Genomic DNA, 19,878 nt, shown 5'->3' with positions numbered 1-19,878 from the left:
ATGCTTGGAGGGCGAGGTCATCTTCTTGTCAACAGAAGATGGATGAGCTGCAGTTACAGTCAGGGGAATGACTCTTGTCTTCATGTGTGGATAGAAATGGACCAAGGATTGCAGCGTCTAATGTCAGAAATGATTTACAGGTTGGAGGATCAACCCCAACATCTAGTGTTGTACCAGTGCCTGGCACAGAGACTTGAAGCCAAACTTGAGGAGCCGGTATCGAAATCTAGGGCCAAAGTTTGTTCAGGAAGTCATGCCACTGGAATGAGCCTCTTTACATGCTGCGAATATGGAGCTAATGGAGCGCGAATGGGGAAGGAAGTTTTGCGTCAATAGAGCCAGACGTTTTTTAAACATATATTTTATTTGGGAAGAAATTGGACCGTCGTTCCAGAGATTAAACTGCGGGTTTGGCTGGGGCCACGAAGGTCGCGAAGACCGCCTCTGTCCAAACCAAAGTAATTTTTAAAGCCAACTGTTATGGGCCCAGCCAAATTCCACCATGGCATATTCAAGCAAATCGTGGGTATGGTTGAAACATTTCCCTTGCACTGTTTTGGCAAACCGTCCAAGTCATGTGGACATAATGACCTGGTCAACACGCTGTTCCAATATTAATAATGCGAGTGGGCCCTTTTGAAATGGACATTGGAAGGGGCCAAGTAATTTTTTTATTCAAGCATGAAATTCTATGTGGCGAATCGATCCACTTGTGGGTATTTATTATAATTATCATTGTATGTGTGGCAAAGCCACTTTAACTTTTTTATTTTATTTTAATTTCTAGACTTAGTTAGAAAAAGACTTGGTCTTTTTGGACTAAGTCTTCCATAAAAGTAATAATATTTTATTGTAAAGGAATTAAAGCCTCCTCCTATAAAGAGAGGCGCTTTCTTCATTTGTAATCATGGTTGGATCGCGAGGGCATTCCTCTATGAAGACATCTTTTGAGAGTTAATATTGTTAAGGGTTTTTCCTAATGTGGTTTAAGTGTCTTTCTTTTTCTTGATATCTGTCTCGATACATCTTCTGATAATTATTCTTGGTAATTAGTAATATTATACTAAGGGTAACAGTGTCTGCCATCGAAGTTTTTGGAGAACGAGTCCTACACTGCGCGCGCGCTGCTGCTGAACGCCTGTAGGTTGCCGCCGACAAGTTCTTGGACGCTGCAATGAGCGGTCCCGGGGGTGGGGAGTCTGCTCCCACCCCTCCTCATTCCTCTGCAGATGCCTTCAGAAGGCTGTTAACACAGAAAGGGAAGCAGCATCACCATATTGAAATCCCAAAATTCATTAAAAAGCTTGACGAAATCCCAGAGATAGCACTCCCAGAGGAGCAATCGATTAAAATAGCTCTTGCGTTGTCTGACAGAGGCCTGGTAGGGCAGTTTATGGGCCGTTGGCCGTCCACTAAGACCACGGACGATTGGATACAACGAAACTGGAGACCGCAGCTGGAAAATAATGTGATTTGTTATGCTGTAGGGCGAGGCTATTTCATTTTTGAATTTACCACCAAGGAAGATCGCGACCTGGTTTTCAGAAACGGGCCGTACTTTATGGGAAATCAGGGACTGTATCTCAATAAATGGAGTCCTGATTTTGATCCATCTGTTGATGTCCCCAAGGAGGCGCCGGTCTGGGTTCGTTTACCCAATCTCCCTCTCCACTGTTGGAGCTATCAATCTCTGCAGAAGATCGGTAATGGGCTGGGTCGATTTATTGACAAAGCTGATCACAAGGGTCAATATACTTGCGCTAGAATCTGTGTAGAAGTTGATCTGGAAGCCGGGCTACCAGAGGCGATTAAACTCAAAGTTGGAGAATGGCAGCACTACCAGAAGTTGGACTACGAGCAACTGCCTTTCAAATGTCGAACTTGTCATGAGCATGGACACTTCCAAAGAAACTGCCCAAAAGCCCCATCAGGGAACACAGTTGAAGAAGAAGGTTGGAAAGAAATCAGAAAGGGAAAAGCTATCCCAAAACCTTCCGGATAGAAACCTTCCGCCCCATTGGGAAATCCTCACATCAACCCAAAATTCGTTGCTGCCAAAGACGGATTTCCATCTGGAGAAAAGATGGGTGATAAGGAGAACCAAGAAGAAACCGGAAATATGGAGAAACAAGGAAAAACCAATGCAGTAGAATCAACAGTTCCCTCACATGAGGAGTATCAGAGAGGAAACGAAGGCAATGAAGAACACATTAGCCTAGGCTCAGACTTTGAAGGCGATTCAGAAGAGAGAGATTCTGAATCTGACAATTCGTTGGCCACTCCAATCAAGACGACTAGAGGACGGAAATCCAAGAAGAAACAGAGGGAGGAAGAAACTTACAAAGATGTCCTCCAGGGATCCCAAAAAACTCTCAAATCAATGATGAATACCAGATCTGGACGCAAAAGCAACAAGGCTCCAATGGGAGCCTCCTCTCCCCACAAAAGTAAATAATGAAATACGTCTCCTGGAACTGCAGAGGTTTAGGCAGCAGGTCGAAAGAGGAAGCCCTGAAAGATTTAGTGAGAATATACTCGCCTGAAATCCTCCTAATCCAGGAGACAAAGTTGGAGGATCTTTCCCTCCTCAAATCTAGTAAAACTTTTTGGAACAAAGGCCATGGAAAAGCGGTTAGCGCAAGAGGTGCCTCTGGTGGAATAGCCACCTTCTGGAACAGCACCATATATGACTTTATTCAAGAAAAAAGCAGCCCTCACTGGCTCTTCACTCAGCTACTTCACAAGGGTTCTGGTCAGCAAGTAAGTATGTTTAATGTTTATGCTCCTGTTTTGTCAAGTGAGAAAAAAATCTGCTGGAATTCGCTTCATTCATTTCTTTTAGAGCAAAACCCCGAGAATATCATAATTGCAGGTGACCTCAATGTCACCCTTGATATGGATGAGAAAAAGGGAGGTTCCATTGTCAGGGATCCTGCCAGAGAATGGGTTGAAGACATAATGCTGGGCTGGGACCTGGAGGATATTAAACCTTCTTCAGGAAAATTCACTTGGTCCAATAAAAGAACAGGCCCCAATCATATTGCTGCCCGTCTGGACAGATTTCTTGTCCATTCTTCCTTCCTAACCAGCGGTCTTATGGCATCCTCTAAAATTCTCCCAAATCTCACTTCTGATCATAAGCCAATTCTTCTCGAACTTTCTCTTGACTGCAATCTTGGCCCCATCCCTTTCCGGTTCAGCCCTTTGTGGATCCAGCAAGAAGGCTTTCAAGATGTGGTCTCCGACTCTTGGAATAGGCCCGTCCATGGCTCTCCTTTCTTTGTGTGGGAAGAGAAAATCAGGATTCTAAAAAGAAATCTAAAAGACTGGGCTAAAAGACTGCAAACCCCCACATCCAAAAGAAAAGAAAATACAAATAAGCTTGCTGCTCATCAAATAGAAATGGAGCAAAACCCTGTTTCTCAAGGTATGCTACTAAAAGAAGTTGAGCTCCAAAAAGAGGTTCATAGATCAAGCAGGGAGGAGGAAGAGTTTTGGCGGCAGAAGTCTAGGATGCTCTGGCTGAAATCCGGCGATAAGAACACCAACTTTTTTCATAAGCAAGCGGAAGCCCGAAAGAACTTCAAATCAGTCTCAGAGATCCAACACCAGAATACTGTGATCAAGGATTTCGAAGGCATCAAGAGAGCTGCATACTCCTTCTTCCAAGACCTGTATTCGGCTCCTGAAGATCCAGATATTGATCCCCAATCTTATCCGATCAATTTAATTCCCAATTGTGTCAAGGAATCGGATAACGATATGCTGACAGCCCCGATCAGTATGGAAGAGCTTGAGGAGGCACTGAATGATATGGAGCCCGATAAAGCCCCAGGCCAGATGGGTTCTCTGTCAGGTTCTTTCTAACTTGCTGGCCAATAATCAAAAAAGATCTTCTGAGGATGGTCAGAAAATCCCAGAATTGTGTAAAGATAGGTGGTGGCATCAACTCAGCCTTCCTTGCTCTGATCCCAAAAGAGAAAGGCGCCTCTGACTTTAGCAGATTTAGGCCAATATCTTTGTGTAATTCCAACTATAAATTGGTCTCCAAAATAATAGCCAACAGGCTAAAAAACATCTTGCCAGACATCATTCCTGAAAATCAAGGCGGATTCATAAAAGGCAGAAAGATTTTGGATAATATTGTGCTGGTCCAAGAAGCCGTCCACTCTAGCTGCCAAAGAAAGGAGAAAGGCATGGTGATTAAGCTCGATTTGGCTAACGCATTTGACAGGGTGAGACATGATTTTCTGTTTGCAGTGATGAAGAAGCTAGGCTTTTCAACAAACTTCATCAACTGGGTGAAAGCCTGTATTGCCTCGCCTTGGATTGCGCCCTTGGTTAATGGCCGTTCTACTGATTTCTTCCAAGCTTCTAGGGGCCTGAGACAGGGATGCCCTTTGTCTCCGCTCTTATATGCTGTCCAAGCCTCAGTGTTACTTCCAACTAGATCATAATCAGCAAATTCAAACACTTCCTGGCATCAGAACTACTCACAAGGTGAAAGACATTAATCATGCCCAATTTGCTGATGACACTCTGCTGCTTGGAGGAGCCAGCTTGATTTCTGCCAGACATTTCAAGAGGGAACTGGACATTTACAGGCTGATCTCGGGCAGCAAGATCAATTATAGAAAATGCTCCATCTATGGCTGGAACTGCTCGACTAAAGAACTGTCTGACATAGCAAGACTTTTAGAAATGGAAGGAATCCGAAATTGGGAATCATTTAAATATCTCGGGATACCAATTTTCAAAATTAAGCCTAAAGTTGCTCACTGGCTGCCGCTTCTTGACAAAATAAAGAATAGAATCCAAGCCTGGGGTGCCTCTTGGTTGAACAACGCAGGGAAACTCATCCTCATGAAATCGGTCCTAATAAGCATGCCTCTATTCCAAAACTCAATCCTCCTTGCCCCAAAAACCTTTCTTAGTAAGTTAGATAGCCTGTTGAGAAGATTTCTGTGGGAAGGTGGGAATAACAATGACAGAAGAATCCATTTAGTGAGCTGGGAAATTCTCAAGAGTCCATTTCAGGAAGGTGGCCTCCAGCTGCGCAATTTGGCTGCTCAAAATTTTGCTTTGGGAGCCAAGATCCTATGGAATTTAGTCTCTGGAAAAACTAGCTGGAGTAAAAGAGTTATTTGGAAGAAATACTTCCATGGGCAGCGATTGAGATGCCTGGATAATCCCCCAAGAACTCTAAAAGGTTCACCAATATTCAATCTTTGCAATGCGGCAAGGGAGCAATTCAGCCAACACCTATATTGGATCCCTGGCAATGGAAGGAAAATCAATATGTGGGATGATTCGATCTTGGGTGACCAACCAATGAAGCAGGTGAATGGTCTTGCAAACATTAAAGATTGGCTTCAGTCTCGTAATCTGCACACATTGTGGGACATTTCGAACTGGAAAGAAGCTCCTGACAGAACCTGGGATGGGTGGAATCTAGGGGAGATCCCCATAATGCTGCAGGGGGAAGCCTCTTTACTTCTAGATATGCTCCAAGGAAAATCTCCTTCCAAAGCCAATGCTAAAGACAAAAGAGGCTGGGGGTCCATATCTGGCCATTATACTGTTGCTGAAGGTTACAAAAGAATTATGGCTGCTCCCCATGTTCCTCCAAATCCGGCCCAATGGAAATTTATATGGGACTTTCCAGCTCTACCAAAAATAGACTTCTTCTGTTGGACCGTGGCACATCAAAGCATCCTCACCAGAGATAATTTGAGAAGAAGAGGAATGGAAGGACCTTCCAGATGTCCCCTCTGTAGATCTGATGAAGAAACTACCAATCATCTGTTGCTGCTATGCCCCTTTGCCCAAGAAGTCTGGAGGGGGGTGCTACTGTTAGAGCCCACTATCCTCGCTCTCCCAGACAACATTCCTGCCTTGTTCAGAACTTGGGCCAGCTTATCTCCCTTCTGTCTTAAAAACAAAAGTCTTCTCAAAACCAGCTGGATGTGGATCCCTAAGTTTATTTGTTGGAAATTATGGTTGGAAAGAAACAACAGAATTTTTCGAGAAGAAAGTTGCACTACAATAAAAGTTATCTCTAAAATAAAGGCTTTGTTGGGAGAAGCCCTGGAAGCCAACGCTACACCAAGGAATGAAACAAGATTGCTCATAGAAGAAGAGAATTGGTTTAAAGAATTAGTTCCAAAGCTAAAGGAAAGGCCCCCTCAATCTGTCCCCGCTCATTCCAGCTGGGAGATCAGGCTGGAAGAACAAGAGTTTATCAAGTGGAGATCGGCCTTGGAAGAGCATTGTTTATTCTTCGATGGGGCTTCTAAAGGAAACCCTGGGGTCGCTGGCAGTGGGGGAGTTCTATTGAGTCCTGGAGGCTTTCCGGAACTGAGATTCCATTGGGGTCTAGGTATTGAAACTAACAACAGAGCGGAGGCTTTGGCATTGTGGCAAGGGCTGACACAGGCGATCAAAAGAAATATCCTTTCTCTAGCAGTCTTCGGAGACTCAAGACTCATCATCCAGGCCATGCTTCGTCCTAAGAACTCTCACCAGGTTCAGTTAGCCTCTATCATTAGGAAAATCAGACTTCTGCTCCCTAAATTCAACAAAATATCTTTCTTTCATATCTTAAGGAACCTCAATTCCCTAGCTGATAATGAGGCCAACCTTGGTGTCCTCTGCTCTCGAAGATCCCTGGTAATAAACTCAATGAATCATTTGCTCAATTCCTTAAAATTCCAGCTCGACCCTCCATTCCTAATTGAAATAGGAGCTCTCTGTTAAATCAATCTTGTAACCAGACCACCCAAAGCTGAATCCAGTTTCCGAGTATGCTCTCTGTTATTTGATTTGTCTCTGTCTCCCCAGCGAATTTAAAGATTCCAAATGGGCGTATCCAAGCTCAGTTTCGATTTTCCTCTGTCTATCTCTTCTGCCGGATTGGACCAGAATCTTCAGAGCCGGTCTTCCCCGGGAAACAGCACTCTGCGTTGGCAATTCCAGTTGTGGAAGTCTTGTGCCAAGGAAGTCTGCTGATACGGTTCATCACAGATTCGCAGGCAGCCCTTCTGAAGCGAAAATTGATACACAGTTAGCTCATGATCCGCTTGAGGACTTTGCAGGAAGCGTCATCTCATCTACAGCCTTCAACACGCAGAAGTAGTTTATCTCATCAGCTCAGAACCTCGATTTGACCTGCATTTCTCTCGGATTGGATCTACATTTTCACATATTCCTCTGTTCTCTGTAATGGACTCTTCAGACTTGTAAAGCATGCGGTAGCTGGTTTACCGCCCATTTCAATATAACCGTTATTGTCCAAAAAAAAAAAAAAAAAACAGTGTCTGCCATCGAAGAGCTATAATGCTACATGGAAGGACCCAACTAGGGGAGTACCCGCTTGAGTTTCTTTGCTTGCATGTGGGTCGATTCAAGCAATCAGACCATCTATAGAGGGGAGCTCCAATTGTGCAGGATTTTGTATTTCGCTGGACACAGAGATTGAAGGCTAGAGATGTTACTTAGAAGAAAGGTCGCTCTTAAGCAGATCTAAAAGTTGCTAGGAAGGTTAAGCAATAGTGGGGGTGCTTTTTGTCCCAGACCAAACCCACTCCCTTGACTTATGGCGATAAAACAATAAATTTCAACAATTTGAATGAATATAAATGAAGTAAGATTGAAGTGAATAATTGACTAAGTGTTGAATGATAAGAAGTTGGCTACTGTGCTAGATTCGTTTAGAAAACTTAATTCCGCAAAGTCTATAGGCGATTGCGCTAAGGCACATAGGCTAGAGGTGTAGTTTGGGAGAGAGTAGTTGAGTGCCTCGATATGAAATCTCGCCGGTGCTGCATGCCCACGGTGGTCTAAGTGGTGCGAGCATCGTGGGGTCATGACAGTGGCCGGCAATATCGACCTAAGAGGATCTCACTTTCCCACTCGGTTCACCTTGACAACATCACCCTTAAAGCATATTGATGCTAGTCTTCAAGTCCCTCTATCACCTTTCTCTTTCCTCTATAAAAAACCCAAACTTTGTTTTGCTGAGGCTATTTTGACATCACCTTGCACTCTTCTGTCCAAGCCCTAGTTATCCTAATAGGGGAGCCCCCCTCGGAGCTGGAGCAAAGCCAGCCGAAAGAGAGGCAAAGTAAGTTGCTGAGGTGACAATGGGTGACTTACTGAGGTTCCACTTGGATTGTGCGGTGTGGTTTGGAGCTTTTATCATTTGAACACACATTTTGAGCATTAACAACACATACTATGTTACAAATGTCGCAAGAACTTTCAGGTAATAGTTGCATGGATATAATTTCCTTTTTAGTTTAGTTTTTTCTTATAAATTTTGTGCATCCTTTTAGTACCTGCATGTAGTTTTCTATCAGATATATTTGTCTTGGTAGTATTCAGGCTTTTTTGATATCTGTTGGTTTGTTTGCCTTTAGGAGCTATTGTTGGCATTACTTTCAAATTAACTTTCATATGTAACAATGCTTTTTTCTTAGAAACTTTATAATTTCCTACTTCTTTTTGGGATAGAAAATGAGTCAAAATCATTTTATTGAGATATACAAAATTATAAAGGATTATAGAAGCTGTTCCACTACAACGACCATATTGATGAATTCTTCTCAAGGGCCAGGATGAATTGTCTCAGACAATCAAATTGACTGTAATATTTATTTATTGGCAATAAGAGTTGGAGGTAACTTGGCTTTTATACGAGCGAGTTTTTTGGCCATGTTTCATGCTATCTAATTTCAAGCTGTTCCCTTTGATTTCAATTTAATTTTAGCTTGTGAATACCTTTGGATATAAAATGTTGTTTATGTGCATGATGTAGTGCTTTTTCTTGCTGATATAATTTGCTTTTCTAGCAATGTTCATTTATTCCTTTTTTTTTGGAATCAGAGCTGAAATAACTGTGAAGACAATCATTGATGGCTTGGACAGGGAAAGAGCTCCATTCAAAAACCAGAATTATTATATTCCACTTTCACGGTGGATCTAACCACTGAACAAGAAAGCTGCAGCAGCCGGAGCTGCTGGAACCATGTGGACCAATGTCTTCAGAATTGTACGAATCTGCAATCCAGTGTTTCTTTGCCTTTGCTTGATTTTTTAATGTTTGATGTCCATGTTTCAAATGTTTTGGCATTATGTTTCTCTATGCTTTTCTAAGGTTAAGGTGCACTGTATTGCCAAAATTTATATTATTCTTCTTTGTCGTATTATCTCTTCTCTCTCTCGTTCTTCCTTCCAGATCTTTGAGATTGTATTTCAGCTATGTTCTTAGATCTTTCCCTGTTGTTAGCATAACCTCAGGAGCTGCTTATGCACTCTCATTTTGTATCACTTATGTACTCTTTCAATACCATTGATCCACTTTTGTGGTCATTTGTTGCACATAAATAAAATCATATTATCTTTTTATCTTATCATCCTCTAAAATTTTATCTAGAGCTAGCCATTGACTTCTTCCTTCCTAAAAGTATTTTGGTTTATTTTTCCTATATTGAATGTGTTTATTTGTTTGCTTGCAAAGAGTTACACCTCCTGGACGAAATAAAATCTATTTAAGAATTACAAAGTCTACACAACAATCTAAGTTTAAGTTTTTATTTTTATTTTCTGTGAAATACATATCTTGGAGAAATCCGCCATGTACTTCCCCTAGCTTTGAGGATGGTACTCAGAATAAACTGATTTCATAGAAGCTCGATGTTTTGTCAACATAAGGCTCAAGGCTGTTACAACAATATACACATTAAGAGCTCAACATGTTACTTGTAGGAATTGAACCTAGGGGGCGAGGATAACACTCCTCTCAACAGCCCAGGTTAGACCCAATGGACACAACAATTAAGTTGTAGTTGAATACTTTTAGTCTTATTAGCATTGATAAAATAAAATGGACCTAATCTTAAATCCTTTGGGTTTTTGCATTGCCCAAAATAAATGAGGAGGATTCTATCAATGTGTGAGTCTCCAACAAGTACCACAATGGGGCTCCTTGGCCTTGGGTGATCTTGGACCCTCAATGCCTTTGCAATTACTATTTTTTTCTCCAAGTGTACTTGCTTGTCTATCTGAGATATTGGCTTTTTTATTCGACTCCAACTACATACAACTTACATTATAACATTCCAATTTCCAGCAATGCACATTCTATTGGCATTTCTTTGCACCCCTGGGAGCAATAACGAGTTTGTTATATTGGAGTCATACCATATAATGTGGTAGAGGAGGAGTCATCTCATATAATGCGGTAGAGCACTTTAAATTTCATATCTTAGTTGTGCTACCTACTTGATCTAACTGTTTTATACAAATGAGATCTTGTTAATTTATAATGATCACTTAATTTAATGTGACCTTTATTGCGTGTCAATTTCAACATTAACCTTGGCAGTTGGGAGTCGGGAATCATATTATTGGAGTGTTAATACTCCAACACCCCCCTTACACAAAAATGCTACTATTCATATATCTATGTTGCCTTAGTACAAAGATCCAAATTATTTAAAAGATGATCACATTTTTATATTTTTTTTTTTCTATTTTTTAAATTTTTTCTGGTGGTCATTATCTCGAGATCCTCGGACCTGTGTTGGTATTCCATCGGACTGTCATATCTTCCATTTTGAAGGCAAAATTGGTCTAAATTGTAATGTACCAAAGCTAAAGTATGCAAATTTTCTCCAATAAATTTCAAACTTTTTCTTTGATGACTTTAATCAAACAGTTAGCACACATAACTTCCCTCAAACAGTTTGCATGACAAGTAGGAACGTTTAGAACAGAAATAACATGAGGGGCAAATATAGCTTCTATTAATTTGATAAGAGCAATTACAATGCACAATAACACTGATAAACCTGGTATTGCTCCGACAATACAATCTTCAGAATAACAATCATTTTCCCAAGTAGCTACAGAAAAGCAATCTTCAGAAAGACAATGTCTTTTACATGCTGCTCTAGCAATACAGTGACAATGACTCTCTCAATGAAGACAATTCGATCCACAACAAAACTCAGCTCCTCTGATCTCATAATAAGACTCAGCTCCAGAAAATAAGAGAGATGAATCTGGCTTGCCAACAGGCTGAGTATCTCGCTCTCCAAATCGACCCCTCAAGGGTGAATGACGTGCCCAGCAGCTCGTCCCTCTAAAAGTAATTCTGTAAAGTGCTAGGCCAATTTTCCCTTGTAACAATAACACTTCTTTCTTGACTATGACAATGCAATTCAATGTAGTGGTATATCTTTCAATGAAACAGTGCTAAATCCTTCCTATAATATAGTGAATTTCACATAACATTTAATAATTCCAAAGATAATTCTTCAATGTAAATGTTAATGGTCCGATGGACCCACCACGATTAAATTCAATTCAAAAACAGATTAAAGTTGAAAAGTGAACATGATACCACATTAGACCAAAATTCAAAGGTGAACACGACAGCGCGCCTGTGGCAGCTGTTCCAACAGTTAATCCTAGCGAAACCGTATGCTTAAGACACCTAAATTCCATGCGTGCTTCAGATCTAATTTGTGGCCCAAAAATTTGATTACATGCCACTGTGATCAAGACAGGCCTTCACTATTTCAGACTTCAATGATCTTCCAATGGTTTGAACCTTATAAAGGCCTCAATTTGTTCAGAGAAAAACCCGAGTTGCCACAATACAGGATCTCGAAATTTCTGCAGTAGATCTCGATCAGGGTGTTTCCTTAATTCAGATTTCAGAGTCTCCTCTGCGCTGTTCTATTCGACTTGAACTCGAATGCAATCAAAGGAATGATCCATTCCTTGGGCATCACGTTTCTGTACTTCTTTACAAGATGCATGGACCCCTTTCAAGATTGATCTATGTTTAGGGTAAACACTCCTTCGACCTGTCCAGGGAATTAACTTAAGGATCTTCGCTCTCCTTTTATGTGTGAGACGGATATCACAGATTCCACACAGACTTTATAGCATTCATAAGTTGGATAACCTGCGGCCCAAATTATTGGAATACAGCTTCGCTGCCCTAGAACAATGGATCAAACAGAACAGAATTCATTGTTCCTCAGTGGGTATCCACATCAGTGATCGCTGTTCCTTGGTGGATATCCCCAACAGAGATCAATACTTGCAGAAAACTTGCTTTCTCAGATAGAACTTGTGTGCCAAAATGGAGAACAATATCCCAGAGATTCGTTTCCTCAGGCAAAACAGAGATCAACACAATAGAGTTCACTGCTGCAGATAGAATCCAAAATAGAGAGAAGAAATAAGAGGATGTCAACTAGGGTGGAATCTTTCACCACTGAAATTGACAAGGAGAAAGGGGTCTTAAAACGCTCAGAGTCTTAGGCTCAAAAAAACATAGAGATGATCCAATCCAATGATGATTCAAAATGAATTCATCCCTCTCATATTTATAGATTTCCTATAGGTGTCTCATCTTCTAAAATGATTGAGTAAACTTTACTCCAAGCCCTAATTTTGGGTTTCTTCCCCCAGCTGCCCCAAAACGTGCCCAACAGTGGGAATTTTGGGGTTTTTTCCTTGTATGGAGGACTATTGCCTATGGGGATCGATAGGCTACTTCGTCCTTAAGATGACTAATCTCTTGGGAACATTACAGTGCACTCTTCCCAACATTCCTTGTCCTCAAGCAATGACAAATCATGCTGCTGCCCACTTTGTTTCCCTTCTTTGATGTACTGGAGGCATTTACTGATATCTTCCATATACTGGTGTTTTGAATTCTGCAATTTGATGATCATTAATTCCTTCATTAATGGATAAAGAAGGGGATTTCCTTCTTGCCCCTGCTGCCTTTATTTCTGCAACTACAGTTTCATCTTTATTCATGGGAAGAGCATAAATCAAAGGTGGCAGAAAGGAATCAATAAAATTCTTATGTCCCTCTGCTAGTGTTTTTATAACAGAAACTGCAAAACTTGCCATTGAATTATCTGAGCTTGTCTCAATTGAAAACCAATGAGCACTAACCGCTGTAAGATGTTTCTGAAACAGTTTGTCTTGTTCCTTATCATACCTTTGAGTTTTATGGCTATCTAATCCATCACTAATACCTGAAATCAATGTAGTCAATGCTTTTAGTATTCTCAAAAACGCTTCTCCAGCCAATTTTACAAGTTCAGAAATCAAGTGTTTACTATGAAGAGATGTCACACTGGCCAGCTTCTTTAGAATTTAGGCTGCAAGTGAATACACCTTATCTGAAAATCCCTCTTCTGCTAGAAGTTTACATATGTTTTGTAACTCTGGCTCTGAAAGATGTGAAAAAATGTCATGTGGATGTGTATCCCTGTTGACACTGGAAATAGAGGCCTCAGAAACACCATTTGTTTTAGTTGCCTCATCACCCTTGTGCATCTCAGTTTCGGATCTGGTTGTAGAACATTTACCTCCTTCAGTACTTAAAGCCACATTAGACACAATTTCAGTCATAGCTTGAGCTTCTTTCCTCATATTCAAAACATCCTCTCCATATGAAGATTGTGGTTCAGCCTTGAGTTCAATATTCTTGAGAACTACATTGAGAAGATCCATAACCTGCTCCAAGTGATTACTGCTTCGTAAGACAAGTGGCTCATTAAGAAGTTTTTAGAAGCACATACAGAGATATTTCTCCTATCTGGGATCCATCCAAGGACCATGAGAAGCTCTTTTTTTTTCAAGTAACATTTCTTTCCCTTTAGCTTTCTTCAACTGTAAAGTTGCCCTGCATGATGATTCCGGTGTTGAACATGGTTCCATATAAACTAGAAGATCTGTAGCAGATAAATGATTTGTTGCCAAGTATGTCTAAATCTCCAGTATTCGACGAGAAACAAAAGGTGGGAATCCATTTGATAACTGTAATGGAGTATAAACTACGTTCTATTGACAACCATTGGGCCTCTAAGATGTAGCCTTATCTGAATAATCTCTTAATACCACAGTTTCTGGCCTCACCATATCTAGCAAAAGTTGGATTAGACATGTTTGTGTAGCATTGTGTCCACAAAGATTTAGGAGAAACTTCTGTAGAAGGTTTTTATCTAATGGCTCCACAAGATCATTAAGGAGATACTTCAGCAAAAACGTTGCTATCTGTAAAAACTGTCCTCAAAGGCTCACTGTATTCTACGCTTACCTCTTCAGATGGATCAAGCATATTTTCAACAGTTGTTTTTATAATAGAAGGATCAACATTGTGCCCATTTTGACCATTTTGAAAGGCATGGACCAACATTGGAAGAATAAAAATTTGCATAGCAATGACTACTTCATCAAGTGTCAGTTCCTTGGACCAAAATAAATTTGGAAGGTGCACCAGAAGTGCTTTCTTCATTTGAGGACTGTATCCTTCTTTATCATGCCTTACATACTTGACAAGCCTCTGGCTTTCTTTCACCTGTTCCAAGCTGAGCCTTTGTTCATGACATATGTGGTCTTGTACAGGACGATTATTGTACAGTCAATCTGGCATCAATGTAGCCCAAGTTGACACCAGTGAAATTCCCTGGAAATGGCCATCTGACATCTGTCTCACCATAGATTGTACTCCAACAAAATTATCCGTTGCGGTTGAGACTATAGTATCATTGCTGCTTGTTACAGATGGTATCCCAGCTGAATCCCTATCCTCAGGCTTCTGTAGAAATGCATGAGCCATTATCTTAGCTGGTGTTCTGGCAAGTTCCTTTCTTATGGGTTGCCCAGCTTCTGACCTGATAATATCCATGACTTTTGCAAAATGTTCTGGCTCATTTACTCCCATGTCTTCAGAAATAAATTCTGCCTCACTAAAATCATTTTCATCCTCAACCATCCATTGCTCATGTTTGTCTATGCCAACAGACTTTGACACGGGGGCATCATCCTCCACATGTCCCTTCAACTCCAACTTCTCAGCAGATCTCAGTGTATCATCTAGGTGAGACATGGCTGTTACCTCTGCTTCATCTTGCTGAGAACTAGGACTTTCCTCACCTTCCAAGTTATCATGTAAGAAATGACCTGGAGAACTAGGTTGGATAGAAATAGACAAAAAAGATTGCAACTCAAGCTGCACCGCATTCGTTAAATCTTGATGTTCCTAAAAGGCAAGCTTTTCCTGTAATAATGATACATCTGTTGCTTCACCCTCATCTCTATAATTTTTTTTCTATGCTTGATTGCACATTACTATCATGTGCTGAAGGACTTATCTTAGGAGAGGGCATAGGTTTCTCAGCGGCATTCTTAAATAAACCTTTCTTTAAGAGCATCATAGAAGGGCGAGGAAGAACTTGAGGTAGCCTAATTGAATGATGTGATCTTCCAAAAGCAAATTCTTCAACCTCAGAATCATGTGTGTAAGGAGGATTTGATGATGCCTTTGAACTTGCCATGAATCCTGTTTGTTCTGCTCCCTTATGATATCAGCATACCCATTCATTGCATTCTCAAGGAATTCAGTACCCACATTAGGATGATGTACACTATCATCACCAGAAATCCTTCTCTGATCGCTTCGATAAGGCACTTGGTCATTCACTTGCATTGTTTCCAACCTCCCTGATTTGGAAAGGATTTTAGCAGACCCACTCCTGGTACCATCAAAGAGATTTCTGCATGGAAGTCCTCTTCTCCCATGCAAGGATTCCTGATTTGCACTGTAGTAATTACTTTGCTCAGGAACCATTGCAGGGAACATAAAAAGTGACCCATTTCCATTTTTAGTCGACTCTCTTTCCTGACCATGGGGGGATTCCTGAAGCTTTGGGTTCCCTGGACCAACTTCTGATTGATCCCCTAAAGAATTCAGTGAGCACCCGGCCATTCCGTTCCATTTTTGAAGTCTGTTAATGTTTTCTGCTTTCAGTTCATTCAGCCTCCTCCAAGATTCTGCTTGCAGTTCTTTCAGCCTCTTCCAAGTCTCTGTTTGCCAAAAATTTACAGCCGGTTGTTCCATCTTTAAACACCATCCAGGCTGGCAGGATTTCTGCTCTGATACCACTGTAAAGTGCTAGGGCGATTTTCCCTTGTAACAATAAGACTTCTTTGTTGACTATGACAATTCAATTCAATATAGTGGTATATTTTTCAATGAAACAGTGCTAAATCCTTCCTATAATATAGTGAATTTGACATAACATCTAATAATTCCAAAGATAATTGTTCAGTGTAAATGTTAATGTTCTGATGGACCCATCACAATTAAATTCAATTCAAAAACAGATTAAGGTTCAAAAGTGAACATGTTAAATTTTAACATGTTCTTTGCTTAGGACAGTTACTTCAAAGTTCCATTTTAGATCGATTATTTGATCCATTTCATTTTGATTAGCAATCACATAAATCATTATCATATTGACAGTAACTGAAGAAAGAACATAAACGAAAATGCTGAAGACAAGCCAAGACAAGAGAACACAAGAATATGACACAAGCCAGGGGAAAAACCCAAGATGGGGAAACCCTTGATCAATTCTTCTTATTATTAGAATCAAATGTTCAGCAGAGAGAGAGAGAGATTACAATAAAAAAAGTCAAGATTGACTTGCTAATTTGAACATCTAGAGGCACGGCCCTAAGAATAATAGATGGCCCAAACACAATTGAAATTCTGGAGCTGTCAAGTTGTTCCTGATGTCATACAGCTGAAGAGGCTTGGTCTGGTTAGGGTTGCTTGCAAATCATATCATTTCTGCACATGCCTTTGCTGCTCCTGGTTAGGGCTTGTGACATACTGCAATAGCCCTCACAAACACATCCAAAACATCCTTCTGCTGCGGCCTCTCTTCAATCTATTTGTCCTTCCTCTAGTACAAGTCTGCACTTAATTCAACCCACAAACAAATCTTCATGCCAACCTGCCTTCATCAAGATGGATCTGCGGTCAACCTGGGTATATGATTATCCTCTCGTCCCTCTGTTCAACAAGATAATTTCTGCGGCTAGCATGAGGGAGGATCCTTGAGGATGCGGCTTACCAAGGAGAGGGTTTTCACAGCACAAACTCACACCCAAACCCTGCTTATGCCTGCGGTCAGCTTCCATGATAGCTCGGATCTGTAATAGGAGATAAAAGAGCCCAGAGCAGTTCTCATCTAAGCCCAAACTTGCCTTTAACAGACTCAGCCTCCAGGCTATGGAACTCGGCCCATTAGGCAGCCCAAACAAGATGTCAAACTATCCCTTCCTTCTTTGCTGGAGCTATCCTTCCTTCTTCCTTCTGTGGCCATTTCAGAGAGAGAAATGTGTGATAAGATGTGTCAAATAAGGTTAGAGGACACTTCCTTTTATAGGGTGTGGAGAGAGGTTCCACTTGAATAATTTAGACCAAGCCGACCTTGACAAATCAGCATGTGTGGGATTAATTTCAAGAACAGATTTTTCTTTGACCAAATTTGATGATCTTTAGGTTGATTTTGGTCCTCTTGAAAAGAGGAATTCAATGCCACAATTATTTTCTTCATAGGAGCTGCCAAGAGAGGAATTTGGCCCTAGTTGCCAATTTTAACAGAACATGATACCACATTAGACCAAAATTCAAAGGTGAACATGGCAGTGTTCCTGTGAAAGCTGTTCAGTTAATCCTAGAGAAATGATATGCTCAAGACACCTAAATTCCACGCGTGCTTCAGATCTTAATTTGTGGCCCAAAAATTTGATTACATGCCACTGTGATCAAGACAAACCTTCGCTATTTCAGACTTTGATGGTCTTCCAATGGTTTGAACCTTAGAAAGGCCTCGATTTGTTCAGAGAAAAACCTGAGTTTCCACAATACAGGATCTCAAAATTTCTGCAGTAGATCTCGATCAGAGTGTTTCCTTAGTTTGGATTTTGGACTCTCCTTGTCTGCACTCTTCTATTCGAATTAAACTGGAATGCAATCAAAGGAATGATCCGTTCCTTGGGCGTCACGTCTCTGTACATCTTCACAAGATGCATGAACCCCTTTCAAGAGTGATCTCCGTTTAGGGTAAACATTGTCCCCATTAACCTTCAACCTGTCCAGGGAATTAACTTCAACGGTCTTCACTCCTTTTGTGTGGGACGGATATCACGGTTTCTGCTCAGATTTCATAGCATTCATAAGTTGGATAACATGTGGCCCAGATTAGTGGAATAAAGCTTCGCTGCCCTAGAACAATGGATCAAGCAGAACAAAATTCATTGCTCCTCCGTTGGTATCCACATCAGTGATCGCTGTTCCATGGTAAGTATCCACAACAGAGATCAATACTTGCTGTATCAGATAGAACTTGTGTGCCAAAACGGAGAACAATATCCGAGAGATTCGTTTCCTCCAGCAAAACAGAGATCAACACAATAGAGTTCGCTGTTGCAGATAGAATCCAAAATAGGGAGAAGAAATAAGAGGATGTCAACTAGGGTGGAATCTTTCACCACTGAAATTGACAAGGAGAAAGGGGTCTTAAAACCCTCAGAACCTTAGGCTCAAAAAAAACATAGAGATGATCCAATCCAATGATGATTCAAAATGAATTCATCCCTCTCATATTTATAGATTTCCTATTGGGGTCTCATTTTCTAAAATGATTCAATAATTTTTACTCCAAGCCTTAATTTTGGGTTTCTTCGCCCAGTTGCCCCAAAACTTGCCCAACAGTGGGAATTTTGGGGTTTTTCCCCTTATGGAGGACTATAGCCTACGGGGATCGATAGGCTATTTCGTCCTTCAGATGACTAATCTCTCGTGAACATTACAAGTTTGACCTCCTGAATATGGTGCACTCAGCCTCCATTGAATATGAATCTCACATCTCCAATTGAAAACTGTCTTGGCCTGCAAGAGATATGGCACTCAGATCCCCAATCTAAATATACTCTCGTCCTGGAGTAAGTTGGTGATTTCGGCCTCCAAGAATTGATGAACTTTCCCTCTGATAATATCACTCTCAACCTCCACTAAAAATGCTCTTGACCCCTTGAAATTAATGCTCTCGGCCTCCCTCAATTGATTACTGATCTCATCCTTAATGCCAAAAGGCTCTCGGCCTGAAATATGAAGTGCACAGAGTCTCTACAAGAAGACTGATCTCGGACTGATAAGGGTAAACTCGCCCACTCGATATTGACAGGAATTCGACCTTTAACTGTAGAAAAAACTCGCCCTCCTGTAGTGGTTTATTGTCAGCCTCTAGGTTTGATCTGCCAAGTGAATACAGTTCGGCCTCCACTGATCAATTCGGCCTGCCTCAGAAACAAATCTTGGCCTCCCGAAATATTGGGAAACTTATCCTCCACAATAAGCTGATGGTACTCCAGCAAATAATATAAACTCAACCTTCTGAAGTTAATGTCAATTGCTGAAGCAATCCGGCCTTAGGGAAGAGATTCGATCTCTGGAAATATTCAATACCTGTAACAAATGTTGTGTAATATCCTAGGGAGATTTTTGACCTGGGGTTTCTGATATCTAGGGCTTCCAATAAAATTTCTTTTGCTCATTCAGTGGTGAGACCAACAATTCATTCAATAACACAGTATTATATGATCCATACTAATTATCATTGCTCATTTTACACTAAACATATCACTGTTTATTCAACAATGATGTCACTGTACATTTATGTAGTGAGATTCAGCCAACAATAATGAATTCCAAGTTCAACGGAAGTAACCAATGAATAATCAAGAGAAGTTCAGTAACCTGCCTCAGAGACTTTTAGTGCTTCAGACCTTGACCTCCAGCTACAGAAGACCTCGGCTATCTCGGGAAAACCTTGTCAATCTTTCTCAGAGACTCGGGTTGCCTGCCTTAAAGGATCTCAGGGTGCCTCAAGCTTCGATATGGACCACAGTAAACTTCAGCTGTTTCAAGAGAAAATGCTAATCTGCCTCAAACCAAATCTGTCCAGTCACCAGTGCCAAAAGTACTTCAGC

The 19,878-nt window shown here is 40.9% G+C and overlaps 2 protein-coding genes across 15 annotated transcripts in view; both read left to right on the top strand.

Annotated features, from left to right (window-relative positions):
- The window catches only part of GCT (RNA polymerase II transcription mediator), a 300,003-nt gene that overhangs the window by 45,760 nt on the left and 234,365 nt on the right, over positions 1–19,878 (top strand). For 8 of the 14 annotated variants that reach the window (XM_089439921.1, XM_089439926.1, XM_089439913.1 and 5 more), the window contains one exon: positions 8,884–9,049. In XM_089439921.1, coding sequence (XP_089296047.1) covers positions 9,026–9,049 — 24 coding nt within the window. In that variant the 5' untranslated portion in view covers positions 8,884–9,025. The remainder of the gene's footprint in view (positions 1–8,883; positions 9,050–19,878) is intronic. The other 6 variants (XM_089439924.1, XM_089439917.1, XM_089439916.1 and 3 more) reach the window with 1 other exon arrangement.
- On the top strand, positions 1,175–2,002 carry LOC149154566 (uncharacterized). The gene has a single exon (XM_089444163.1). The coding sequence runs from the start codon at positions 1,175–1,177 to the stop codon at positions 2,000–2,002; it is 828 nt and encodes a 275-aa protein (XP_089300289.1).

This window comes from Pinus tabuliformis, chromosome 9 (assembly GCF_031772625.1).
Source record: "Pinus tabuliformis cultivar Carrire ecotype Pingquan chromosome 9, CPIR1, whole genome shotgun sequence".
Lineage (NCBI taxonomy): Eukaryota > Viridiplantae > Streptophyta > Pinopsida > Pinales > Pinaceae > Pinus > Pinus tabuliformis.
Note: the sequence above shows the minus strand (reverse complement) of the source record. Positions and strands in the feature narration are given on the sequence as shown.